General features: G+C 40.1%; 1 protein-coding gene across 1 annotated transcript in view; it reads left to right on the top strand.

Moving 5' to 3' along the window:
* LOC116310140 (selection and upkeep of intraepithelial T-cells protein 6-like) overlaps window positions 1-27,551 on the top strand; it is a 94,187-nt gene that overhangs the window by 53,503 nt on the left and 13,133 nt on the right. The window contains exons 2-12 of the mRNA XM_039601723.1: window positions 8,117-8,152; window positions 8,573-8,675; window positions 9,358-9,699; window positions 10,031-10,324; window positions 10,424-10,555; window positions 10,685-10,854; window positions 13,398-13,484; window positions 19,356-19,439; window positions 20,544-20,606; window positions 23,084-23,167; window positions 25,304-25,366. Of these exons, the coding sequence (XP_039457657.1) occupies window positions 8,582-8,675; window positions 9,358-9,699; window positions 10,031-10,324; window positions 10,424-10,555; window positions 10,685-10,854; window positions 13,398-13,484; window positions 19,356-19,439; window positions 20,544-20,606; window positions 23,084-23,167; window positions 25,304-25,366 (1,413 nt within the window). The 5' untranslated portion in view covers window positions 8,117-8,152; window positions 8,573-8,581. The remainder of the gene's footprint in view (window positions 1-8,116; window positions 8,153-8,572; window positions 8,676-9,357; window positions 9,700-10,030; window positions 10,325-10,423; window positions 10,556-10,684; window positions 10,855-13,397; window positions 13,485-19,355; window positions 19,440-20,543; window positions 20,607-23,083; window positions 23,168-25,303; window positions 25,367-27,551) is intronic.

The raw sequence follows: 27,551 nt of genomic DNA, 5'->3' as shown, positions 1-27,551 counted from the left end.
AGTTAAGTTTCAAAAACAAGCAAGTTTTAGCAGAATTTCTGAAGATTTCCATTCATTTCAATGGGACAAATTAAAGGAAAAAAGTGTAATATTTTAAAAAGTATAACAGTAATAAACACCAAAAGTCATAGCAAACGTTAGCAGAAAGAGCAGAACAGTATAGAGTTTGAACGGAGAAAATCGGCTGAAAACTGAGGCAGTAGTTAAACGGCAAAAAATGTACGGAAGCAACTTGAAGAATAATAATAAAGAAGAAAGAGAAACAGGATCTCAATAGTGTGGAAGCCCTTTTAGGGCATCCACACAATAAAGAATAAAGAGAAACAGGAACTCAATAGTGTGGAAGCCCTTTTAGGGCATCCACACAATAATAACTAGAAAGTGCATTTTCTGAAGAAACTGCAGTGTGAATGCTTGAATCTGAATGTATGCACTGAAATAAATTAATTGCTGAATTTTAAGTTAAAAATGTTGAATGAGATAAAAAAAAAACTTGTTTTCAGTTTAAAAATTCAAAGTCCTGAACTGCTAAAAGCTGAAAATCACACAGAAGAAATTGGAAAATAGCTGAAAAGTTTTTCAATAAAAATTAGAAAAACCTAAGAAATGAGAAAAGAAAATTTAGAGTCAAAAAACCTCTGAATGAATATTAAAAGTTCATATTCTTTGAATAACTGAATGACTAAAATGTGAACCCTCCACTTGGATCCACACACTTTTAAAGGTTTACATCTCTGAGCTTTGAAAGACACAGTGTTGGAAAGAGAAGAACGATGGCTTCGTTTTGAGGGTAAAATGATGGCTGTAGAGCAAACACTGTGGACACAGCAGCAGTTGAAAGAGAAGTGTTTAAGATGAATCTTGGCACAGTGAGAGACAGAGCTCGTTAGGCAGGCAGGTGTGAGCCTGGTTGCTATAGTGACTGCACCCAATGGCTCAGTACACACGCACACAGACATGCACCTCACTTTTGCTGCTTAAAATGAACAGAAAAGTCAGGTCGAAACAAATCGCTCCCAAATGAAAAGTACAGGTCCTATTGACAAAATTCTTTCACCGTGAGCGACAGCAATGTCCAGTCTACCTAATTCTCAGTTTTCATGCCTGTGGAGCTTATTATATGGACGTGGTGACAGTGTAAAGACAGCCTGTACTTCTGGTTTTCAAACGAACCTTCTGAGCCATTTTAACATTGGAGTCTATGGAGGACTTGGAGGGAGGAGTCTGTGCTTTGGTGACATTTATGAAAGAACCATAACACCTAGGACAATAGTAAACACATTGGATGAAAGAGGACAGCGATGGCTACGTTTTGAGGGTAAAATCAGACCTGTAGAGCAAACGCTGCGGACACAGCAGCAGTTTTAAAAAAGATTTTAAGATTAATTTTTTCGCTCCTCTCACTCTAGCAGTTGAGCTGTCTCACTCTAGCCCCAACATTCCGTCCCATACACACCCATTATAAACGCTGAAACGGCTGAAAAAACATCATGAAACTTAAACTGGAACTGAAGAAAAAGTATAACAGATATTGAAAAGATAAATACAAGTTGAATAGTTGAATGTCTTGTCTTCGTTTTAAAGTTTGAATGGTGGCTCTATGTCAACGTATGTTGAAGTAGATACAGTTTGAAAATGAGTAAGTTGAATGAGGATTTGAAGGGTCTCCCCATTGAAATACATGGGAATTTTTTGTTGAAAAAAGTTGAATAAAATTAAAAATATAAATGTTAGAAATGAGAGAAATAGAAGCAGTCATGTCCAAAAGAAGAGGAATCTAATGGTGTTTGAATGGTTTTTCTAAGTTGAACGGTTTTGAAGGAGATACAGTACAAAAAACGTACGGAATAGATAATAATAAAATAGAATAAAGATTACAACAACAATACTGTGAATGCTTTTACAAGCATTCACACTAATAAAGATTAGAAGAACAATACTGTGAATGCTTTTACAAGCATTCACACTAATAATAAAGATTAGAAGAACAATACTGTGAATGCTTTTACAAGCATTCACACTAATAATAATAATAAAGATTAGAAGAACAATACTGTGAATGCTTTTACAAGCATTCACACTAATAAAGATTAGAAGAACAATACTGTGAATGCTTTTACAAGCATTCACACTAATAAAGATTAGAAGAACAATACTGTGAATGCTTGTAAAAGCATTCACACTAATTACAGACAGAAAACCAGAACACTAAAAAACTCTAACAGAACCCACCCAGAGAACCCAAACTAAGAATAATCCAAAAACCCAAAAAGCAAAACTAGAATATAATGAAATAACAAACTCAAAGAACCAAAACACAAACCACTGGGTCGATGACCCAGGGATCCTAACAGTACCCCCACCTTAAGGGCTGGCTTCCAGACAGCCCAAACCAGAACACCAAAAACGAAAAACAACCCAACCAGGGCAGGCGGTGGGGGAAACAGGACGGAGGGCTCGAAACAATCAAACAAGGAGCAAGAAACAAAAAAAAAAGCGCAAACACCGGAGCCCGGAAAGCAACATAACAAAATCTCAGGCGGCCAGGAAAAACAAGTCACAGAGTTCAGGGGGGCCGGCCCGGAGGACGACGGCCCAAGAGTCCAAACCCGGGCAGTTCAGGGGGCCGGCCCGGAGGACAACGGCACAAGAGTCCAGAAAAAAGTTCAGGAGGCCGGCCGGGCGGGAGGCACCGGCGGCGACGGAGCAGGTCAGGAGGCCGTCCACGACGGCGAGGACATCCAGTCATTGGCCAGGAAAGCGGCCGGACAGGACGTGCAGGACGAGCCGGCCGGGCAGGACGAGCAGGACGAGCCGGCCGGGCAGGACGAGCAGGACGAGCAGGCCGGGCAGGACGAGCAGGCCGGGCAGGACGAGCAGGCCGGGCAGGACGAGCAGGCCCAGGCGACGGCGAAGCAGAAGCCAGAGCTGGACCAGGCGACGGCGAAGCAGAAGCCAGAGCTGGACCAAGCAAAGCTGTAGCCGGACCAGGCGAGGACGAAGCCGAAGCCGGACCAGGCGAGGACGAGGACGAAGCCGTAGCTGAAGCTGGACCAGGCGAGGACGAAGCTGCAGGCGACGGCGTGGGAGCCGCAGGTGGTGGCGACGAAGGCTGGACGGGCCCCTCGGACCCTCCAGCGGAGGCAGACGAAGGCTGGACGGGCCCCTCGGACCCTCCAGGCGAGGCAGGTAGTAACTGAGCAGGCGACTGAGCTGAGAGGTGAGCTAATGTTCGAGCTATGGATAGAAGTTTAAGTTCTATTGACTGTTGTAATGATGGTAGTAATGGTGGGTGAGGTGGTGGATTAGCAGATGGCTGGGCTAGGTTTTCTGAGCCTACGGAGCCTAAAGAAAACTGCTGGACGGGCTCACCTGAGCCTCCAGCGAGGTCAGAAACAGGTGCAGGTACCTGCCAGATACCGGCCTCTCCCACCCGAGGAGAAGGTACGGGTGCCACGACAGGCACCGGAGCAGGGACCAGCTGGACCTCAGCCTCCCTCACCTGAAGAACTGAAACAGGTGCAGGGGAATGCTGGGCCCGAGCCGCCCTGGGAGCAGGAACACAACTGGGCGAAGGAGCGGGCTCAGCAAATAGAGACTCAGCTAAAATCTTTTTCAGCTTCCTACCACCACGTCTAACAGTCTGAACAGTCTCAGTCTTTGATTTAACAGGTTTCACAGTCTCAGAATTTATGCGGCCAGGTTCAGAAAAAGCAGACTCGACAAAAGTGGGTTTTAGCCTGTTTCCGCCATGATGAACAGTCGTAGAACTAAAAATCTCAGACGAATGTATATTGCCATCAACAAGCTCGTGAGGAGCCAAACCAAAACTGGCCTCCCAATCCAAATCTTCATCGAGAAAAGAGATCCCGAAGGTGTCTGAGGTGAGATTATAGTCCTTTCTGTTTACTGGCTCAGTGTGGGAAATGTAGTTATTTCGACTCACCGCAAATTGCTCAGAAGTGTCCTTATGACGGCGACGTGAGCGCCGTTTCCTTTGGGCAGAGGTAGCTGGCGGCGTGAGCAACTGAGCCTCTGGCGCACAGAACGGTGACGCTGAGGCTGGAGCGTGAGCGCCTGAAGCCACACGGAGAACTCCCAACTGAAGTGGCCGCATCTTGAGTGCCAGCGGAGCAACAGGTGGAGACTTCTGGCAGCTCCGGGGACCGCCGAGAGCCAGCCGAGTGCCATGGAAAATGCGCCCAACGTCAGGGGTGAGCCATGGCTTCCAGCGGAGTTCCTCCTCCAGCTGGGCAAAGGCTGCTCGACATCGCTCCTGAAGTTCAATGTCTGCTGGGTCCATAGTATGGTCGCGTCGTTCTGTCATGTTACGGCTGTGTGCAGACAGGAATAGGACCCAAGGTGCAGACTCCGGAGACAAAACGGTGAACTCAAAACAGCTTTATTGCTGAACAAAGAAAATCTACAAAACCTAAACTGAAAAGAATCTAACAAAACACACACACAGGGAGCCACAGGGAGATATACACACAGCATGAGGGACGACGCGACACTGACTCAAAGAAACACAGGGTTTAAGTACACAGAGGGAGCAATCAGGGAATGGGCAACAGGAGGGAAACACAGCTGGGGCAAATCAGGACTAACGAGACAAGGAGAGCAAAACCAGATACACTAACATGAGACATGGACTTTCAAAGTAAAACAGGAAACATAACACAGACTCACAGGCAGGCATTATAACAAAGGGAACAAAGACGTGGGACCAGGGCAGACACAGACAGTGACTGGACGTGGGGATACAGCAAACAGGGGAGACAGCAACTCAGAATTACAGACAGAAAACCAGAACACTAAAACTCTAACAGAACCCACCCAGAGAACCCAAACTAAGAATAATCCAAAAACCCAAAAAGCAAAACTAGAATATAATGAAATAACAAACTCAAAGAACCAAAACACAAACCACTGGGTCGATGACCCAGGGATCCTAACACAAACACTGCTTTGCACTCAGTTTGCCATTTTGTAACACACACTTTGCAAACTTTGTAGCTACAATTCACTGCACAGCACTCTTTTTGCAGAACTGTAAACACAACTCACGGCTTTACACTCAATTTCCAAATGATCAACACACTCCTAGCAAAACTATACACATTTATGGCCATTATTTACACTATTTTGCCAACTGTCTGGCACACTGTCACATGTGAAAACTTTTTTTAGATAATTAGTTCACTTTGCAATCAGCCTAAGCACTATAATACAGGTAAGCTCTGTAGAGGAGGCCAAGGAAGAGGACGTGGAGGTGAAGAAATAGGATGAAGAGGACGACAAGGACAAGGAGGAGCAAGAGGAGGGGGGAGAGGAGGACGAGGAGGGGGGAGAGGAAGGGTAAGAAGAGTAAGAAATAGAATTGCTGATGACATCAGAGCTACAATAGTGGACCATGTAATCAACCATGGAATGATGAGGGAAGCTGGCCAACGGGTTCAGCCTAACTCGAGCCGCTACACTGTAGCAAGCATCATAAGGACATTTTGAAATGAGAATCGGTTAGTACAGTCACTCTGCACAAAGATTTGTAGCACTGCCATGCTAATGAGAAACACAACAATACCATAGATGTAAAATTCCAGAAGATATTTTTCCCAGTGCCTTGGACTAGAGGACATTTCATGTGATGTAGACGAAATTTTGTGGCCAGATCCACAGAGACGACACGATGTAGACTGATTTCTTTTTTTTCCTCAGTGAAATTACTATTTCGTTTTGACTTGGAAATAAACACTTGTGTTTGTTTTGATGTGTGTGAATAAACACCAGTACTTGAAGTTTGGATCCGTCTATGTTTACGGATCTATGACAAAAGTATGAGCTCAAACTGACATAGCCTACCTTGTGCACAGAGAAAGCAAAAGCCAGATGTGTTTTTTATTCATACCATCAGTGTGTAGTTGGCACATTGTGTGCTTAGTAGATGATGGCTTGTGTGTACTGTTTGATACGAAAACACCATTTTTACGAATTTGTGAAGAGTTAATCTAGCTGTGTTCGCTTTTGCAAGAGAACTACAATGTTTTGATAATTGGGTGACAGGTTTTCTTATTTGTGTGTAGAGTTTTGCAAAAATAGCCAATAGTTACAAAAAATGTGCTTAAGCAATCAGAAAAAACTGTAATAAGCACACAATGCACCAACTACACACTGATGGTATGAATACAAAACACATCTGGCTTTTGCTTTCTCTGTGCACAAGGTAGGCCATGTCAGTTTGAGCTCATACTTTTGTCATAGATCCGTAAGCATAGAGGGATCCAAACTTCAAGTACTGGTGTTTATTCACACACATCAAAACAAACACAAGTGTTTATTTCCAACTATAGGATTATTTGCAATCGCCATATTGACTGTATGGGTTTCTTGGTCTGCAGTGAACATGCTTCCTCTGCCCCAGCATCTGGTCATCTAGCAATTCTGTAAAGTAACAATTTCAGTATTTTTACATCTATGGTATTGTTATGTTTCTCATTAGCACGGCAGTGCTACAAATCTTAGTGCAGAGTGACTGTACTAACCGACTCTCATTTCAAAATGTCCTTATGATGCTTGCTACAGTGTAGCGGCTCGAGTTAGGCTGAACCCGTTGGCCAGCTTCCCTCAGGGTCACTCCATGGTTGATTACATGGTCCACTATTGTAGCTCTGATGTCATCAGCAATTCTATTTCTTACTCTTCTTACCCTTCCTCTCCCCCCTCCTCGTCCTCCTCGTCCTCCTCTCCCCCCTCCTCGTCCTCCTCTTGCTCCTCCTTGTCCTTGTCTTCCTCTTCATCCTACTTCTTCACCTCCACGTCCTCTTCCTCGGCCTCCTCTACTTCTCACTCTTCCTGCTCCCTCCATTGTACTCCACACACAGAGCTTACCTGTATTATAGTGCTTAGACTGATTGCAAAGTGAACTAATTATCTAAAAAAGTTTTCACATGTGACAGTGTGCCAGACAGTTGGCAAAATACTGTAAATAATGGCCATAAATGTGTATAGTTTTGCTAGGAGTGCGTTGATCATTTGCAAATTGAGTGTAAAGCCGTGAGTTGTGTTTAAAGTTCTGCAAAAAGAGTGCTGTGCAGTGGATTGTAGCTACAGGTTTGCAAAGTGTGTGTTACAAAATGGCAAACTGAGTGCAAAGCAGTGTTTGTGCTTTTAGTTTTGCAAACTCAGTGAGTGGTTTTGCTATAAGTATTAATAATTTTAGAAATTGTGCTATAAGAATCACAGTTAGGGTTTAAGCATTCAGAAAAAACTGTAAGTTGGAATAACAGAACTGCATAATCCTAAAATAAAGCATTTTAATCATTCAGTAGTTCTCTACAGGATTGTTTTCTGTTCAATATTTATTTTTTGAGTGTTAGTCGAAATAAATAAATAAATTAACAAAAGTGAAGGCTTTTTCAAGCTCATACCCAGCAAATGTGAACACATGGTACAATGAACCATGGTACATATAAAATTTGACCCGACACACTGATATGTTTTTATCACTGTGAAGCGTTTATTGACGTGACCCACGCCTCCCCTGCAGCTGAGCCTGGGGCCACACCTCCACAGTACATTACTTCCACTAACTGGTATCAAATATGGAGTAGAACATTTCTCTATATTCCACTGAGAACTGTGGAGATGTGTGGGGAGGGCAAACTTATATCAAGCGGGCCCCAAGTTGTAATGAAGTGTAATGAAAGTGTTGAGGGGCAAAACTAATGCGGGAACAGGGACTAACCCTCAGGGAGAACAAAGAGGATTTTCTCTGAGTAATCTGTACTGGGGTAAACCAAATGGGCAAAACTGTCCGAGCTTTCTTTCTTTTATTTTGTTTTTTACAGTTTAACTCTTACTTTTACATTTCTATAAGATTGTAAGAGATTTATCAGCAAATCTGCTCCCTGCAGCAAAAATACACCAAACAACTACAAACTCTTTATGAGCTTTATAAGATAACGAAGAAACAGTCCTCACTAACAGTGTTTTTTTATTGCCACTGCAGTGTTTATGAAACTTATGTGTTACTTAGTAACAAACTCAAAGTTCACCTACACAAAGACACTGTAAGTGAAACTATCACTGATCATTTGTACTTGTTTTTCTTTAACAGTCATTCAGTGAGTTACAGAGAGAGCACAGTCAACAGGTGCGTTGTCTTCTAAATTTAATGTTGTTATTAATGGGACATGTAGCTTCTGTCTAAAACACTGTTAAAACCATTAGAGTCAAACTTGGTTTGAAGAATATAGTCCAAGTGTGAGTTGTTCTGAAGCTTTCATGTGGGTCAAAAAAGTGAATCTATAAACCAGATGTATCTGTAACTTTACAGTAGGTGACAGCACTGTAATTGCATAAGGCAGTATAGATAGGATGATCTACACTCAGTGAAGTACTGCTACGAAAAAAAAGCATGATTTATGTAGATATGCAAGTTAGATGACAGACAAGAATTCTTCCCAGGAATTCATTTAGTCCTAATTGTACAACTTATGTTACTGAAACACAAAACAGAATTTTCCAGTCAGCAGTGGTTTCTATTGTATTAATGTTATCTGCCTGTTTTCAGAGCTGCAGGATGGCTCATCAGCTGAACGGACTGTTTCCTCGATCACTGCTCAAAGCTTTCAGTGTTCTGATCTTCATCATTCTCCTAAAGGATGTCTGTAATGGTAATTCATGCATAAATAAATATTGTTGTTGTTTTTTGTCATATGTGAAGTGCACATTTTAATTATTTATATTTGTGCTTGAAACATGCCTTCATTAAGATCCACGTTTAATAAGTCAAAGCAACACTGGCTGGATACAGAACAGCTTTTCAGTTTCTGTCAGCAGAGGTATTTGAATAGGATCGATATACAGTATTATACATCAACATACACTGTACTCTGACACCAACAATAATCTTAATAGTTTTAGAATCAGAGAAGATGCTTGTTAGAGACATGGCTGCTTTCACAGCTACATCTTGCAGGGAATTGTTGAAACAATTTTAGCTCTTTACAAAATCATAGTGATTGTGATATTTAGAATCCATTCATGCTCTTCACTCATCTGCCATGATCCACTGGCAGAGGCCATGTGATGCTGTTGGCCTCTGCTAGCACCAATTTAGTCTAGACAGTTTGAGGTGAATTGTCTCTTAAAGGGAAATAACAACTTGGGGTGAACATAAAACAAACAATTTAATAGATAGGGCAGCTTATAGACTCTACCCAGCAGAGTTTACATGCATCTAGTCTCCACATCACACCTTTAGGTTCAGTCATTTAAAAAGATATTGTGAGATAATGCTAAAAACAATCCCTTCTGGCCATTTCTTATTTAAGAATTATGATTACTTGTTTTCAGGTCAGCCTCAGTTGATTGGTCCATCTCAGGCACTGGTGGCAAGAGCTGGTGATGATGTCATTTTGCCATGTCATGTGGAACCTGCATACGATGTTTCTACAAAGACACTGGAGTGGACAAGATCTTCACTTGACCCTAGATTTGTCTACGTTTCACGTGCCAGTCAGGAACTTGAAAAATTAAAAAATCCTTCTTTCAAAGGAAGGACGTCATTGTTTGTTGATGAACTCAAGTATGGAAATATTTCACTGAAAATCTCCAAAGTGAAATTTAACGATACAGGGACATACAAATGCTATATTCCAGATTTGGAAAAAGAAGCTTTAGTCAAGCTAGTTGTTGGTAAGTAGCTTCATGTTGATGGTCTTGCATTGTACAGTCTTGTCCCTGGGATCATTTGAAAGCTCTTTGTTCTTTCCCATGGTGACAGAGAGGTTGAATTGGAAGAAATTGATTCTGTAACATTTTTTTCTGGGCTTTTGGTTGATGGTCTTTTTCCCTTGTTTAAAATTAAGACATGACATAAAAATTTGAGACAGTTCATTTCTTTGTAAGTGACCAAACTTAGAAATTCAGAACTCTATTAGCTTTACAGGTACACAAGTATATTTTTGCATCTTGTAATTTCATTAATGCCCACTGACTTTTAAATTCCATTTTTTCTTTTGCTCAGCATCCGTTGCTGCCACCTCACCTGCCATCAGTTTATCAGGGATTGACAAAAACAGAGGAGGAGTGGTGTTACAGTGTGAGTCTGCAGGCTGGTATCCAGAGCCTGAGCTGCTGTGGTTGGACGGTGAGGGAAAGCTCCTCTCTGCTGGACCTACAGAGACCCTCAGAGGTCCTGATGACCTCTATACTGTCAGCAGCAGAGTGACTGTGGAGAAGAGACACAGCAACAACATCACCTGCAGAGTCCAACAGAGGAACACCAACCAGAGCAGAGAGACACACATACATGTTCCAGGTTCAAATTATATTATTACATTTATGAGAGAAAGACTTTTTGAACATCTGAAGTCCAGATTTCTAGAAATGTGTTTTGTTTTGTTTTTTACCATTTCAGAGGATTTCTTTGAGATCCCGTCCAGTTCTTCCTCTCTCATCATCGGTTTGGCTGTTAGTTTGGCTCTGTGCATCATGCTGTTAATTTTATCAGTTGTTGTTCTTTTACGTAGAAAGAAGAAACACATGATGAGTAAGTCACTGATTAATCATTGTTTTTTGCTACTATAAATCAATGTTTTCATTGAGACTCTGATGAGAGGTTTAATATTTTAATCCAAGTTTGGGCATTTCCTTCTTATTTAATTTTAATTTCAAAAAGAGACCAACAGAAGCCCAGAGGATCAGACTGATGTGGAAGGTGCTGAAGTTCCTCTGAGAAAGAATCAGACTGACTCAGGAGATGCTAAAGGTTCCTCTGAAGAAGCCAGAGAGACAGAGCAACTCAATAGCAGCAGCTCTTCTACCAAAACTAAGAAGCAGACTTCATGCGTGAGTAGATAAACACGAATAAGTTAAATATCAAAATGTTCACTGTTTTTACAAAAATGAAATTAAATACTTTTCAGGATTTCACAATAAAACTACCTGAAATAATGCTCAACAGAAAAAGAAAAACACTGCACACAGTTACCACACAGACATTATTTACATTATGTGCATTTCCTAGTGTGAGTAGAAAGAATTCTCTTTTGATATTAAAGGAATGAAGCAGAAATAATGTGTTTTCATTTATCATTATTAGATTACTACTTCAGTAATGTCACCACAGTCTCTGTTTTAGTAAAAATGTTGCTACTGATGAAGTTATTTTATATAATCAAGCTTTTTCTGGACTTTGGTTGATGACATCACACATCACCAACAAAGACAACAGGCGTGCTCATTAATAAAAGAAACGTATTGATTTAAAAATACAACCCAAGAATGAAAAACAGGTTTTTCTACCGCATCATTGTGTTTTATGTCATATGTGCAGATTTATTGATTGTGGCTTTAATCAGTGTTGCGCTCATGCTGTAATTCACATTACACTTTAAAGTAATGTGTTACATTATTTATTACCTGGAGTAAGTAATCCATTACACTGTGTTATATTAGTTTTGTGTTACTCCATAACAAACCCCGAAATGCACCTTCACATAATTACCATTGATAATATAAACCTTAAGAGTACAATCCCACAGACTGACACAAATCTTCATCCTAATGACACCAGAGGTGATGAGGTCCAGACATTCTGTCCTTAAGTAGAAATACAAATACTAGTGTTAAAACATACTCAGTAAAAGTTGAACTACTGATTCAATTTCTTTACAAGTAAAAATGAAAATGTACAGACTCTGAAATTTACTCAGAGTAAAACAGTAAAAGTAGCTCTTTGGAGGCTCTTTGCACGTTTCTACCAGCTATTTTTGTAGAAAGTTAACTAATAATGAAATAATATCAGTAAATGGGAATACAAACATTAATTCAGTGTAAATTTTAATTCTAATAAATGCAATTAGCTTGAATTACTTAAGTAGAGACTGAGCGACAAAAAGAAGAAAATAAAAAAAGCTCTATTTTCTGTTGCCTCCATTGTAGAGGGAAACTTTCTCTCTGAACAGAAGATGAGCATTAAAGAGGTTAAAGTGGGATTTCTCCATCTCTGAGTGAAGTTAGCTCTTTCTTTTCTCTTCCTGTGAAATACAGCAGCTGGACCTTTAAGAGGACATGAAAGCTGCACATATAAAGGCTAATTTACACACTGAGCCCTCAAACACTGACATAGATGTAACTGTGAAGCTGGATTTAAGAAATAAGCGCTTAAAGTTTTAAAAACATGTTTAGCGCCATCTTCTGTCAGTGCGGAACATGACATCACGTGGTTGATAGACTAACATTAGTTTATTTTCACTAACTAGTGAGAGAATCGAGAACTGAGAGGATAATAACGACAGTAAAACTAAAAATCAGTTCAAGAGGATCACATTTGGGTTTATAAAGCACTTTATAAATGAGGACTGGAGGAGAGCGAGTCTGCGTCACGTGACAGGTGGGTCACATGACTGACAAAAACTGATTTTTCCTCCTCTGGCTGAGTGCACCGAGCTGTGCAACCAGCTGCTGCCATCAGCCCTATTTAACAACACAGCAGCCACTACATGCACATCACAGCACAAATATAACAAGTTTCTTACCGAAGCACGATCGTGAATCCCATCAAAGTAGGTCAATGTGTGGGAAGGAAAACAGCGGAGGCTCCAGGAAGAGATGCCACACTTGTTGGAGACCTTTTGTTTTTTCCTGACATCATCTCACTGACTGGATTACTTCATATTAGAAGTGAGGAAACGTGAATGTAATGGAAGTGAAGCAGCCTGTAACGTGGAGACTAATTTTCCTGCGGACATGGATGTTAGGATTTCTAATCGTCTTCAGTAAGAAATAGTTCTGTTTGTGGTTTCATGCTCATGTAGTGTTTATGAAACTGGAAACCTGCAGTCAGCTGAGACTGAAGAAGTCACTTGGATGAGTCACGAAACGTTTCTCCCACTGAAAACGTCCAGATGAACAGAAACTACTTTTTTGGTGCACAAATATGTTTTGTTTGTTGAGCTGACAGAAATGTCTCGTTTGAAATTACCTGGCTCGATGCTGAAGTAGGCCTACCGCAATATAGACAAAAAGTAAAAAACTTTAACTCCTGACTATGATACTCAGTTTTGCCTCTGGTATCTATTTCATCTCATTTTATGCAAAATCTCCGTGTGATTAATAAACAAACAGCATCGCCTTTCATATGTTAGCGCTTATGCTCAAAGCAATTTGATGTTTGAAGTGACCTGAAATAATAAATCAGTTTTGTTAAACCAAAAGTAATTGGTTTGATGTTTGGAGGCTCAAAGTGATGAATATCCAATGTGCAAAAACTAAAGTAAACTTAAAAAGTTCTCAGAAAAATAAATACTCAAGTAAAGTATAGATACCTGAAAATTCTACTTTAGTACAGTAACAAAGTATTTGTACTTTGTTTGTCTGCCATCTCTCAGTGTCCTTTAACCTCAAGGAGGAAACTCCTGGAGGAACAACAGAGGAGGGAGGAAGCTGAAAAGAACCTGCAGGACATTGAAGCAAAGGTTCGTATTTGTTATTTGTTATTTATTTGTCATATGTGTGTTTGTGTTCCTATTAAATGTCTCTTTATCTCTGTATTGTAAAGAGTTATGAAGGAGATTATTTTGTTTATTTGTTAACAAATCTCTGAAAAAGGAACTTTTTCTATACATTGAACAAAATTATAATTCATGTTGACATTCAAAGAAAGTACTGACTTGCAGAAATGTAGCAACTTTCTTTTTTTTTATTTAGTTATTTCATTTATTTCTGATTATAGAATAGAATAAAATAGAATCGCCAGTTTATTGTCATTCAGAACAGTTAGTGCACATCAGGATGAAATTGTGGTGCATTTACTCGTCATCAGACTGTAGAATATAAATAAATCAATAAAAATAAGTAAATAAGTAAAGGTTTCAAATTTACACGTTCTGTGTTTCTCTCGAAAGGAACTCTGTAAATTTGCTTCATTCTTATTCTGTGGCGCGCAAGTACACGACTTAGTGCAGAAATGCTTGCACTGTGTATATTTTGAAAGATGGTGTCATTATCAATTATGCGCTGCTGTATTTCGCGCAGTCTTATTGCATTATTGTAAATCACCATGTTCACTATATGGGTCTCTTGCTCTGGAGTGAACATTCTGCCTCTGCCCCCAACATCTGGACGTCTAGCAATTCTGTAAAGTAACAATTTCAGTATTTTTGCATGTATGGTACTGTTGTGTTTCTCATTAGAGTATGGCAGTGCTACAAAGTACTTACCGATTCTCATTTCGAAATGTCCTAATGATGCCTGCCACAGTGTAGCAGCTCAGTTTAGGCTGAACCCGTTGGCCAGCTTCCCTCAGGGTCATCCCATGGTTGATGACATGGTCCACTATTGTAGCTCTGATGTCATCAGTTATTCTGTTTCTTACTCTTCTTACCCTTCCTCTTTCCCCTCCTCTTCTTGCTCCTCCACGTCCTCTTCCTCCAACTTCTTCACCTCCACGTCCTCTTCCTCCAACTTCTTCACCTCCACGTCCTCTCCCTCGGCCTCCTCTGATTCTCACTCTTTTCACTTTTGCTGCTCCTTCCATTGTACTCCACATAGACAGCTTACCTGTGGCCTGTTTATAGTGCTTAGGCTGATTGCAAAGTGAACTAATTATCTAAGACAGTTTTCACATGTGACAGTGTGCCAGACAGTTGGCAAAATAGTGTTAATGATAGCCATACATGTGTATAATTTTGCTAGGAGTGTGTTGGAAATTTGGTAATTGAGTGTAAGCAGTGAGTTGTGTTTACAGTTCTGCAAAAAGAGTGTTGTTGTCACGGCTCGGGGCAGCGGCCGTGTGATGTGAGGAAAGGAGGACTCAAATGCAGTACTTATTCAGATGTGAGGGAGATTTATTACGAATACCAAACATAAAGTGGAGATGGTAAAACAGAACTAAAGATGAACTAAACTGGGAGAAACTAAACCAAAGAGCAGCAAACCTGAACATGGAGGGAGGACAGCAGGGAGAGCACGCAGGATGACACAGAGGATGAACACAGAGCATTGCAGAGTAGGCAGGGTGACACTGAGTGATGAACACAGACGACGCAACAAGGAACAAAGGCAAACACACACAATAAATACACAGAGGGACACTGGGAAATCACACACAGGTGGGAGACACAGCTGGATCTGGTTAACCTGACGAGACAGAGGAAACACTCACACCAGGGACCAACAGAGGGAGCACAAACCCAGAAACCCAGTATCAAAATCCCAAAACACAAACCATCTCAAACAGCCCACAAATAATAACAATAAATACACCAAACCCAAAACCGCTGAGTCATGGACTCAGGATCATGACAGTTGTGCAGTGGATTGTGCCTACAGTTTTGTAAAGTGTGTGTTACAAAATGGCAAACTGAGTGCAAAGCAGTGTTTGTGCTTTTAGTTTTGCAAACTCAGTGAGTGGTTTTGCTATAAGTATTAATAGTTTTAGAAATTGTGCTTTAAGCATTGAGGGTTTAAGCATTGAGAAAAAACTGTAATTGACACCAAATGTCTCTAAAAGTAACTGTTTCTATATATTGAACAAGATTATAATTCATGTTTACATCCAAAGAAAGTGCTGACATGCAGAAACTCATCATCTTCCTTTTTTCATTTATATCAACACTGTTAATTTAAAATACTCAATTAATTATGAACTAATAATGAAATGCAAATAAATGTGTTTCTTTGGGATCGTCCTTTTGTCATTTATATCACAGCAGGCTCTTAATTCTATATCGAACTTAATTTATTATTTTTTATGTATGAATCTGTGATTGTATTGTGTAATCACACACATGTGTGTTTCCTTCCATTGTTGCAGTTTCTGTATCATTGACCACAAAAGCACTTATAAATCCACCTTATACACATTTTTCAGATCATCTCACAACACTTCATGTTGTTAAAATCAGGCTGCATCAGCTCACTTATATTTACATAAAGTAGCTTTGATTTAATCTCTTTGTATAAAGCTGTCAGAATAGAACAGAATCACCACTTTATTGTCATTCAGAGCAGTTGGTGCACATCAGAATGAAATTGTGGTGCATTTGCTCGTCATCAGACTGTAGAATACAGTGGGGCAAAAAAGTATTTAGTCAGCCACCGATTGTGCAAGTGCCCCCACCTAAAATGATGACAGAGGTCAGTAATTTGCACCAGAGGTACACGTCAACTGTGAGAGACAGAATGTGAAAAAAAAATCCATGAATACACATGGTAGGATTTGTAAAGAATTTATTGGTAAATCAGGGTGGCAAATAAGTATTTGGTCAATAACAAAAATACAACTCAATACTTTGTAACATAACCTTTGTTGGCAATAACAGAGGTCAAACGTTTACTATAGGTCTTTACCAGGTTTGCACACACAGTAGCTGGTATTTTGGCCCATTCCTCCATGCAGATCTTCTCGAGAGCAGTGATGTTTTGGGGCTGTCGCCGAGCAACACGGACTTTCAACTCCCGCCACAGATTTTCTGTGGGGTTGAGGTCTGGAGACTGGCTAGGCCACTCCAGGACTTTCAAATGCTTCTTCACGGAGCCACTCCTTTGTTGCCCGGGCGGTGTGTTTTGGATCATTGTCATGTTGGAAGACCCAGCCGCGTTTCATCTTCAAAGTTCTCACTGATGGAAGGAGGTTTTGGCTCAAAATCTCACGATACATGGCCCCATTCATTCTGTCCTTAACACGGATCAGTCGTCCTGTCCCCTTGGCAGAAAAACAGCCCCATAGCATGATGTTTCCACCCCCATGCTTCACAGTAGGTATGGTGTTCTTGGGATGCAACTCAGTATTCTTCGTCCTCCAAACACGACGAGTTGAGTTTATACCAAAAAGTTCTACTTTGGTTTCATCTGACCACATGACATTCTCCCAATCCTCTGCTGTAGCATCCATGTGCTCTCTGGCAAACTTCAGACGGGCCTGGACATGCACTGGCTTCAGCAGCGCAACACGCCTGGCACTGCGGATTTGATTCCCTGCCGTTTTAGTGTGTTACTGATGGTGACCTTTGTTACTTTGGTCCCAGCTCTCTGCAGGTCATTCACCAGGTCCCCCGTGTGGTTCTGGGATCTTTGCTCACCGTTCTCATGATCATTTTGACCCCACGGGATGAGATCTTGTGTGGAGCCCCAGATCGTGGGAGATTATCAGTGGTCTTGTATGTCTTCCATTTTCTGATGATTGCTCCCACAGTTGATTTTTTTTCACACCAAGCTGCTTGCCTATTGTAGATTCACTCTTCCCAGCCTGGTGCAGGTCTACAATACTTTTCCTGGTGTCCTTCGAGAGCTCTTTGGTCTTGGCCATGGCGGAGTTTGGAGTCTGACTGTTTGAGGCTGTGGACAGGTGTCTTTTATACAGATGATGAGTTCAAACAGGTGCCATTCATACAGGTAACGAGTGGGGGACAGAAAAGCGTCTTACAGAAGACGTTACAGGTCTGTGAGAGCCAGAGATTTTCCATGTTTGAGGTGACCAAATACTTATTTGCCACCCTGATTTACGGATAAATTCTTTACAAATCCTACCATGTGAATTCATGGATTTTTTTTTCACATTCTGTCTCTCACAGTTGACGTGTACCTCTGGTGCAAATTACTGACCTCTGTCATCATTTTAAGTGGGGGAACTTGCACAATCGGTAGCTGACTAAATACTTTTTTGCCCCACTGTATAAATACATCAATAAAAATAAGTCTAAAGGTTTCAAATATAAAAAAAGAGTCTTGGATAAACGTGTAACAATATAGGAAAAGAAATGTTATTAGGATTATGAAATATTTTTATTGGCAAAGAAAAGCTGTGCAGGACCTTTAATATATTGAACATCAGTAACAGCAGCAGAAAAGTGTTCAATCATCATTTCAGCCATGAAATGACTCTGCTGTAAATATACAGTCATGGGGGACAGAGGGGAGGGGGGAGGCAGTCAGGGTGGGTGGTTGGTGTGCTGATGGTTGGAGAATGAAACTATTGTAACATCTGGCTGTCCTGGTCCTGATGCTGCTAAACCTCTTTCCAGAGGGCAGCAGGGAGCACAGTGCATGGTGGGGGTGGGTGGAGTCTCTGATGATGCTATGGACTCTGCTGAGACAGCATCTGTGCTCGACTTCCTGGATGGATGGAAGAGAAGTCCTGGAAGGAAGCAGGAAGCTCAGACACTGCTGAGACTGTTTAACCAGTGCTGATGTGTTTGGTGACCAGTCTAACCTCTTAGTTGACCCTGCTGACTACCTCCACAGCTCTGTTGTCAGTGATTAGTGGTGAATGACTGGACTGTTTTGTCCTGAAGTTGATGATCAACTTCTTGGTCTTCTTGACATTCAGGATTGTTGACACTGCACCGGTCCTCTATAGGACAGATCTATGTTGTCCATAATGAGACCCACCACTGTTGTGTCATTTGTGTTCCTAATCATGCGATTAGAGGAAGTTGCAGCGCTGCAGTCATGTGTCAGCAGCATGAACAGCAGCGGGCTCAGTAAACAGCCCTGATGGGAGCCAATGGAGAGACAGGTGGAGTTGAAGATGCTGTTTCCCCACTCTCACAGAGTGAGTTCTGTCAGTGAGGAAGACCAGCAGCCAGATACACATGGGGGTGTTGATACCTGTGGGAGGGGTCAGTTTTTTCACCAGCTCCTGGGGGATGATCAACCAACAAACAGCATCTCCTCCAGATCTGTAAATCTTGGGTAAAGAGCAGAGTGCAGTGGTTTATCCAGCACAAAGACTGAAATGAAGGGGCAATATAGACTCTACAAGAACTTCATTATTATGTGAGTTAGTGCAGCAGAGCAGTTGCACTAAAACATGTGATGGTGACAGATTTGAAACATGATGGAACAACAGTCTGCTCCTGCCAGGTGTTAAAGATGTCTGTAAGGACGTGTGCTAGCTGCTCAGCACACTCTCTGAGTACTCGTCCTTGAATGTTGTCCTGCTGCCTTTCATACATTCACTCTCCTCAGTTTTACAGACATCAGTCACTCTGAGATTCAGTGTTTTCTCATCAGGGTGAAGACTGTCTGTTATTGCAGGGTGTTGTTGTTGGTTGAAAATGTACAGAGACATTTGTTGACCTCATTGAGACGGTGTGAGTTGTTGTCACACATACTTGCTTCAATTATATGAAAACTCTTAATTTAAGACAAAGCTTAATTAATTTACTTATAATGAAATTCAAATAGTTTTTTTTAGGTTCTCCATTCTTCAGTTTACATCATATCAAACTCGTGACTCCATATAGTAATTAATTGGTTGACTCTGTGTAATCACCCACATGTTATAACAAAAAACATAAAAACGTACTTTTGTCTTCTCTGTCTTTGTTTCTTTTTAATTGCAGCTTTCTGGAAACATCAGTCAAGCCCAGGAAGACAAACAGAAGATGGAGAGACTGAGAAATGAGCTCGATTCCACAAAACAACAGGTTCATTTTTTATACACTAACTTCCTGCATTTACATGACTGCCATGTTTAATCAGATCTCTTTCTCTGGTGATCGAAACACTCTGAAGAAAAATTCAGAAATTCTGATTTTATATAATTAATTGAAAATAAGCAGAGCTGTACTGATTATCATTTTATAGTCTGATTTATCTGCTGTTTGCAGTGATGCTGTGATTAACTGTCATTTATTGACAACAATCTTTATTCTGTTATATTCTCCGTGCTTGAAGGTGTTTATTTTCATTTATTTTCCAGGCGGTGCCTCATAGATTTGAAACATGAATTCAGGAACTCGTCTACAAATGTTGTCGTAGTTGCTGTAGGACATAACTGAACAGCAAAATGACAGAAGAACGTGGCAACCTCGTTCTTTATTTTTATTTAGCAATATGTTGATCTGCAACTATTTGTCACTGAGCAGACGTGTTCCTTAAACATGATGATGTTGATCAAGGAACTGACCTCACAGCCCATTGTTCCTTCAGTGGTGCTCGTATTAGTCATTATGCAAATGTGCTGTTTATAAGATTGGAAACCTGCAGTCAGCTGAGACTGAAGAAGTCACTTGGATGAGTGACGAAAGGTTTCTGCCACTGAAAACTCACCTGGATGATTGAGCATGTGTAGGGACGATGAAACAAAGGCAAAAGACAAAAAATGCTTTTATGTTTTTACATTTAATTCTGACACTGATGCTTTACTGACCAACACAAGACACCAAACAGCCTTTAGTGACACTGAAATCCAGCTGCACTCAAGTAAAAGCTAAAAAAACTCTAAATTTTAATCTTTTCTTTGTTTTATAAATCAGACTTGATAAATGTTATATTTTACGCATTTATTTATTTAAGCAAAAAAACTTTTATTTTGGGAGACACAAAATTCAAACTCAAATATTTCCTTAGGGTCTTCATTTATTTACTTATTTGTATCAGCCAACTTATATTTCCATAATACAGCTTTAATTCAGAGCTTTAATGTGACTCTGGTTGTGTTTCCATTATTGTGTCTGAAACATGAACATTTCTTCCTTCTGCTCTTTCTTCCTGTAACATTTCACATGAATACTGAAATCATCAATCAGCTCCAGCAGGAGAAAAAAGCAGCAGAGAACCTGAAGAAGAAGCTGGAGGAGAAAAATCGTGAGGTTTGTGTTTCTATTGTAAACATTCAGAATTTACTGAGTCAACTCTCTTTATCTCTGTATTGTAAAGATTCATGAAGCAAACTTTAGATATTAGTTTGTTTAATTGACAGCAAATGTCTCTAAAAGTAACTGTTTCTATATATTGAACAAGATTATAATTCATGTTTACATCCAAAGAAAGTGCTGACATGCAGAAACTCATCATCTTCCTTTTTTCATTCATATCAACACCGTTAATTGAAAATACTCAATTAATTATGAACTGATAATGAAATGCAAATGAATGTGTTTCTTTGGGATCGTCCTTTTGTCATTTATATCACAGCAGGCTCTTAATTCTATATAGAACTTAATTTATTATTTTTATGTATGAATGTGTGATTGTATTGTGTAATCACACACATGTGTGTTTCCTTCCATTGTTGCAGTTTCTGTATCATTGACCACAAAAGCACTTATAAATCCACCTTATACACATTTTTCAGATCGTCCCACAACACTTCATGTTGTTAAAATCAGGCTGCATCAGCTCACTTATATTTACATAAAACAGCTTTGATTTAATCTCTTCGTATAAAGCTGTCAGAATAGAACAGAATCACCACTTTGTTGTCATTCAGAACAGTTGGTGCACATCAGAATGAAATTGTGGTGCATTTACTCGTCATCAGGCTGTAGAATATAAATAAATCAATAAAAATAAGTCTAAAGGTTTCAAATATAAAGAAGAGTCTTGGATAAACGTGTAACAATATAGGAAAAGAAATGTTATTAGGATTATGAAATATTTTTATTGGCAAAGAAAAGCTGTGCAGGACCTTTAATATATTGAACATCAGTAACAGCAGCAGAAAAGTGTCCAATCATCATCCAGCCATGAAATGACTCTGCTGTAAATATACAGTCATGGGGGACAGAGGGGAGGGGGGAGGCAGTCAGGGTGGGTGGTTGGTGTGCTGATGGTTGGAGAATGAAACTATTGTAACATCTGGCTGTCCTGGTCCTGATGCTGCTAAACCTCTTTCCAGAGGGCAGCAGGGAGCACAGTGCATGGTGTGGGTGGGCGGAGTCTCTGATGATGTTATGGACTCTGCTGAGACAGCATCTGTGCTCGACTTCCTGGATGGATGGAAGAGAAGTCCTGGAAGGAAGCAGGAAGCTCAGACACTGCTGAGACTGTTTAACCAGTGCTGATGTGTTTGGTGACCAGTCCAACTTCTTAGTTATCTGTACCCCCAGAAAGTTGACCCTGCTGACTACCTCCACAGCTCTGTTGTCAGTGATTAGTGGTGAATGACTGGACTGTTTTGTCCTGAAGTTGATGATCAACTTCTTGGTCTTCTTGACATTCAGGATTAGATTGTTGATACTGCACCAGTCGTTTCACATTCTCTATAGGACAGATCTGTGTTGTCCATAATGAGACCCACCACTGTTGTGTCATTTGCGTTCCTAATCATGCGATTAGAGGAAGATGCAGCGCTAGAGGCGGGAGCCAGTGGAGAGACAGGTGGAGTTGAAGATGCTGTTCCCCACTCTCACTGAGCGAATTCTGTCAGTGAGGAAAACCAGCAGCCAGATACACATGGGGGTGCTGATACCTGTGGGAGGGGTCAGTTTTCTTGCCAGTTACTGGGGGAAGATCAACCAACAAACAGCATCTCCTCCAGATCTGTAAATCTCAGGTAAAGAGCAGAGTGCAGTGGTTTATCCAGTACAAAGACTGAAATGAAGGGGCAATATAGACTCTACAAGAACTTCATTATTATGTGAGTTAGTGCAGCAGTTGCACTAAAACATGTGATGGTGACAGACTTGAAACATGTTGGAACAACAGTCTGCTCCAGCGAGGTGTTAAAGATGTCTGCAAGGACGTGTGCTAGCTGCTCAGCACCAGTGTTGATCGAGTTACTTGAAAAAGGTAACTAGTTACTAATTACTGATTACTTCTCCAAAAAAGTAAACCTGTCACATTACTCGTTACTTGAAAATGTAATCGGATTACGCGTTGTTGCCCATCTGTGCTCAGCACACTCTCTGAGTACTCATCCTTGAATGTTGTCCTGCTGCCTTTCATACATTCACTCTCCTCAGAGTTTTACAGACATCAGTCACTCTGAGATTCAGTGTTTTCTCATCAGGGTGAAGACTGTCTGTTATTGCAGGGTGTTGTTGTTGGTTGGAAATGTACAGAGACATTTGTTGACCTCATTGAGACGGTGTGTGTTGTTGTCACACATACTTGCTTCAACTATATGAAAACTCTTAATTTAAGACAAAGCTTAATTAATTTACTTATAATGAAATTCAAATACAGGTTTTTCTGTAGGTTCTCCATTCTTCAGTTTATATCATATCAAACTTGTGATTCCATATAGTAATTAATTTGTTGACTCTGTGTAATCACCCACATGTTATAACAAAAAACATAAAAACGTACTTTTGTCTTCTCTGTCTTTGTTTCTTTTTAATTGCAGCTTTCTGGAAACATCAGTCAAGCCCAGGAAGAGAAACAGAAGATGGAGAGACTGAACAAAGAGCTCGATTCCACAAAACAACAGGTTCATTTTTTATACACTAACTTCCTGCATTTCCATGACTGCCATGTTTAATCTGATCTCTTTCTCTGGTGATCGAAACACTGAAGAAAAATTCAGAAATTCTGGTTTTATATAATTAATTGAAAATAAGCAGAGCTGTACTGATTATCATTTTATAGTCTGATTTATCTGCTGTTTGCAGTGATGCTGTGATTAACTGTCATATATTAGCAACAATCATTATTATGTTGTATTCTCCGTGCTTGTTCTTTATTTATTTTTTATTTAGTAACATATTGATCTCCAACTATTTGTCACTGAGCAGATGTGGGGCTTAAACTTGATGCACATCTGTGACGGGTTTGCTAACTTTGAATCGACCAGTTGATTGATTGCCTCCAGCAGTTCATCTGTGCAACTGCCTTGCAGTCAAATGTGGTTGCCCAGATGTTGCATACTCATCCTCTGGGGTATATATATTTGCAGTTACCAAAAACGAAAACAAATCAAAGCAATACCTGGCAAAGAATAATTTTTCTCAGATAAGGCTGACGTCCTAGTTTGACTTTACTGTGACTAAACCATGAAATAAACCTGACACACAAAATACTGGAAGTCAACTCCACAATAATCAGTAAGAAGACATAAATAGAGAAGATTAAAATGAAATCCATTCATTAAATCTAACAAATATTAGAGATTTATCAACCTAGGATTTAAAAGAATAAATTTGTGAATGGCTGACTTAAAGAAATAGATGTGTTAAGGCCCCCCGGGCTGGTGTGTTTGCAGTGTGGACCAAAAGCAGACACAGGAGAGAGAAAACTGTAACAAAAAGTGAGCCGTTTACTAGGCTGATAGCAAAAACAAAAATAACACAAAGTGAAAATTAACCTGACACCTGAACTGGGAAAAACTAAAACATGAAAAACTATGAGATGAACATGGCCTGAACAGGAACATGAGGGAAACCCGAGACATGAAGAGCTGAGACTCACAGAACAAACAGACAACCCAACAGTGAACAGAGGAAGACAGAGAACTTAAATACACAGCAGGGTGATGAGGGAAGTGAGAATACCTGGGAAAACACAGCTGACACAAATGAACCTGAACGCCACAGGGGGAGTCAAACTAGACCCACGGACCATGAACACCTGACTCTTCACAATAAAACAGGAACAAGAAAGAAACATAGACAACATGAATCTTGACAAAAACAATATTGAACACAGAGATATGAAATACACTGGGAGACCTGAGTGAAGTTGCCCCCCCACACCTTCTTTAAATCAAACAAAATTGATGTCAAACGTTTGTGCTGCAAAAATGTCAGTTTGTCCTGAATTTTGCTTTAAAGATGTTAATAAGTGTCCCTACGTTAAAAACCAAACATTGGTGTCAATCAATTGTGCTACATTTGTGCTGCAAACTTTTTGTTTGTACTGCTGATTTATTTATTTATGTTTTATCATATATCTCTTTTAAAAATATGGGCAGTGGTCTTTGATTAAGGAACTGACCTCAGTGGGCTGGTTTCAGTTATTGTGCAAATGTGCTGTTTATAAGGTTGGAAACCTGCAGTCAGCTGAGACTGAAGAAGTCACCTGTATGAGTGACGAAAGGTTTCTGCCACTGAAAACATCCAGATGAACAGAATCAACTTTTGGGCTTTACTTACCTGGATGACTGAGCATGAATCAAGACGATGAAACAAAGTCAACACACAAAAAGATGCTTTTATGTTTTTACTGATGCTGTTAAACTTTACTGACCAACACAAGACACCAAACACCTTTTAGTGACACTGAAATCCAGCTGCACTCAAGTGAAAGATTAAAAAAACTGTGAATATTTTGAACTTTTCTTTGTTTTATAAATCAAATTTGATAAATGTTATATTTTGTGCATTTTCCTTTTTAAGCAAAAATCACTTTTATTTTGGGAGACACGACATTCAAACTCAAATGTTTCCTTAGGGTCTTCATTTATTTGCTTTATTTCTCAGCCAACTTATATTTCCATAATACAGCTTTAATTCAGAGCTTTAATGTGACTCTGGTTGTGTTTCCATTATTGTGTCTGAAACATGAACATTTCTTCCTTCTGCTCTTTCTTCCTGTAACATTTCACATGAATACTGAAATCATCAATCAGCTCCAGCTGGAGAAAAAAGCAGCAGAGAACCTGAAGAAGAAGCTGGAGGAGAAAAATCGTGAGGTTTGTGTTTCCATTATAAACATTCAGAATTTACTGAGCCAACTCTCTTTATCTCTGTATTGTAAAGATTCATGAAGCAAACTTTAGATATTAGTTTGTTTAATTGACAGCAAATGTCTCTAAAAGTAACTGTTTCTATATATTGAACAAGATTATAATTCATGTTTACATCCAAAGAAAGTGCTGACATGCAGAAACTCATCATCTTCCTTTTTACATTCATATCAACACCGTTAATTTAAAATACTCAATTAATTACGAACTAATAATGAAATGCAAATGAATGTGTTTCTTTGGGATCGTCCTTTTGTCATTTATATCACAGCAGGCTCTTAATTCTATATAGAACTTAATTTATTATGTTTTATGAATGAATGTGTGATTGTATTGTGTAATCACACACATGTTTTGCTTTATGTCGTTGCAGTTTCTGTATCATTAACCTGTGGTAAAATCAGTGCAGACATTGCTGAGACTGTTTAACCAGTGCTCATGTGTTTGGTGACCAGTCTTACTTCTTAGGCCTGCCAGTCAAAAAGTCCTGTAGCCAGTCACATAGGGTGGGGTTCAGGCCGAGTGTTGCCAGCTTGTGAGTGAGTTTGTGAGGGATGACTGTATTGAAGGCGGAGCTGTAATCAACAAAAAGTACTCTGATGTATGAGTGATCTGGGAGGTCTGGAAGGTCTTGAAGCAGGTGTAGAATGCATTGAGATCATCCAGCAGACCGCCTGCAGAGCTGATGGTGCTGGTGGTGTGCCTACACACTGCAAAAACACAAAATCTTACCACGTATATTTGTCTTATTTCTAGTCAAAATAATCTCATTAAACAGAGACTGTTTAACCAGTGCTGATGTGTTTGGTGACCAGTCCAACTTCTTAGTTATCTGAACCCCCAGAAAGTTGACCCTGCTGACTACCTCCACAGCTCTGTTGTCAGTGATTAGTGGTGAATGACTCGACTGTTTTGTCCTGAAGTTGATGATCAACTTCTTGGTCTTCTTGACATTCAGGATTGTTGACACTGCACCAGTCGTTTCACATCCTCTTTAGGATAGATATATGCAGTCCATAATGAGACCCACCAATGTTGTGTGATTTGCGTTCCTAATCATGCGATTAGAGGAAGTTGCAGCGCTGCAGTCATGTGTCAGCAGCGTGAACAGCAGAGGGGCTCATTAAATAGCCCTGATGGGAGCCAATGGAGAGACAGGTGGAGTTGAAGATGCTGTTAGTGTACAGCGTACAGTGTACAGGAAAGTGTACAGTGACTCGACTGTACACTGTGTTTGTTTTTTCCTCCGAAACAATAAGTTCTGTTGGAGCAGCCTTTCAACGCCTCTCTCTGTCTCTTGCTACCAAAGTTGACCCAGACAACAAAGTAAAGCTAGTTTTCTGCTACGAGTCTGACACAGAACCCGACGTATTAGCCAGAGGTCCCTTTACTACAGTTCAGAGCTGCGGACCTGTTTTATATACGCGCAGAATATTTTTCTATACGAGATCGCTGCAAAAAGTGCAGCCTTACCTAATGTCCACCCTACTGTTACTCATTTATATTAAGATTTAAACATCTAGTTAGTATTGGTATGGCGAGTAACCTTCAGTAATAGTAATAAATCACAGCAATAGTACATGTAGTTGTAAAATGCATGATAATATATTAAGTAATCCAAAGTATTCAGAATAAGTTACTCTCAATGAGTAACGTAACGGAATACGTTACAAAATACATTTTGAGGCATGTATTCTGTAATCTGTAGTGGAATACATTTTAAAAGTAACCTTCCCAACACTGCACTTAAATCATAACAACAGTTGTAACATCGGAATATTACAAACTGCAAGACTGAATAAACCTGTAAATATTTAGAATGTTATGTAAAATGAAAAATAAATAATTGTTCCTATTTATGTTTTTAATGTAGTTCTTAGTGCATTGGTGGCAGTAAATCCATTCTGTTAAACTGAAGTACAACAAGCACAACTATTATGGCACAACATGGTCTTTGTGACAGAGAGGCTCGTACTTGACGTGGCAGTCTTGAGGACAGTCACTGAGGGACAGCATGCAGGACGAGTGTCATTCCAGATCTTTTCATCATCCAGCAAGAAGCCTTTGGTTTTTGTTACTGTTACAGGAGGAGGAAATCTGAAGTCCTTTAACAGTGTGATGTGGTTTCCTC

Source organism: Oreochromis aureus, linkage group 3, assembly GCF_013358895.1.
Source record: "Oreochromis aureus strain Israel breed Guangdong linkage group 3, ZZ_aureus, whole genome shotgun sequence".
NCBI lineage: Eukaryota > Metazoa > Chordata > Actinopteri > Cichliformes > Cichlidae > Oreochromis > Oreochromis aureus.
Note: the sequence above shows the minus strand (reverse complement) of the source record. Positions and strands in the feature narration are given on the sequence as shown.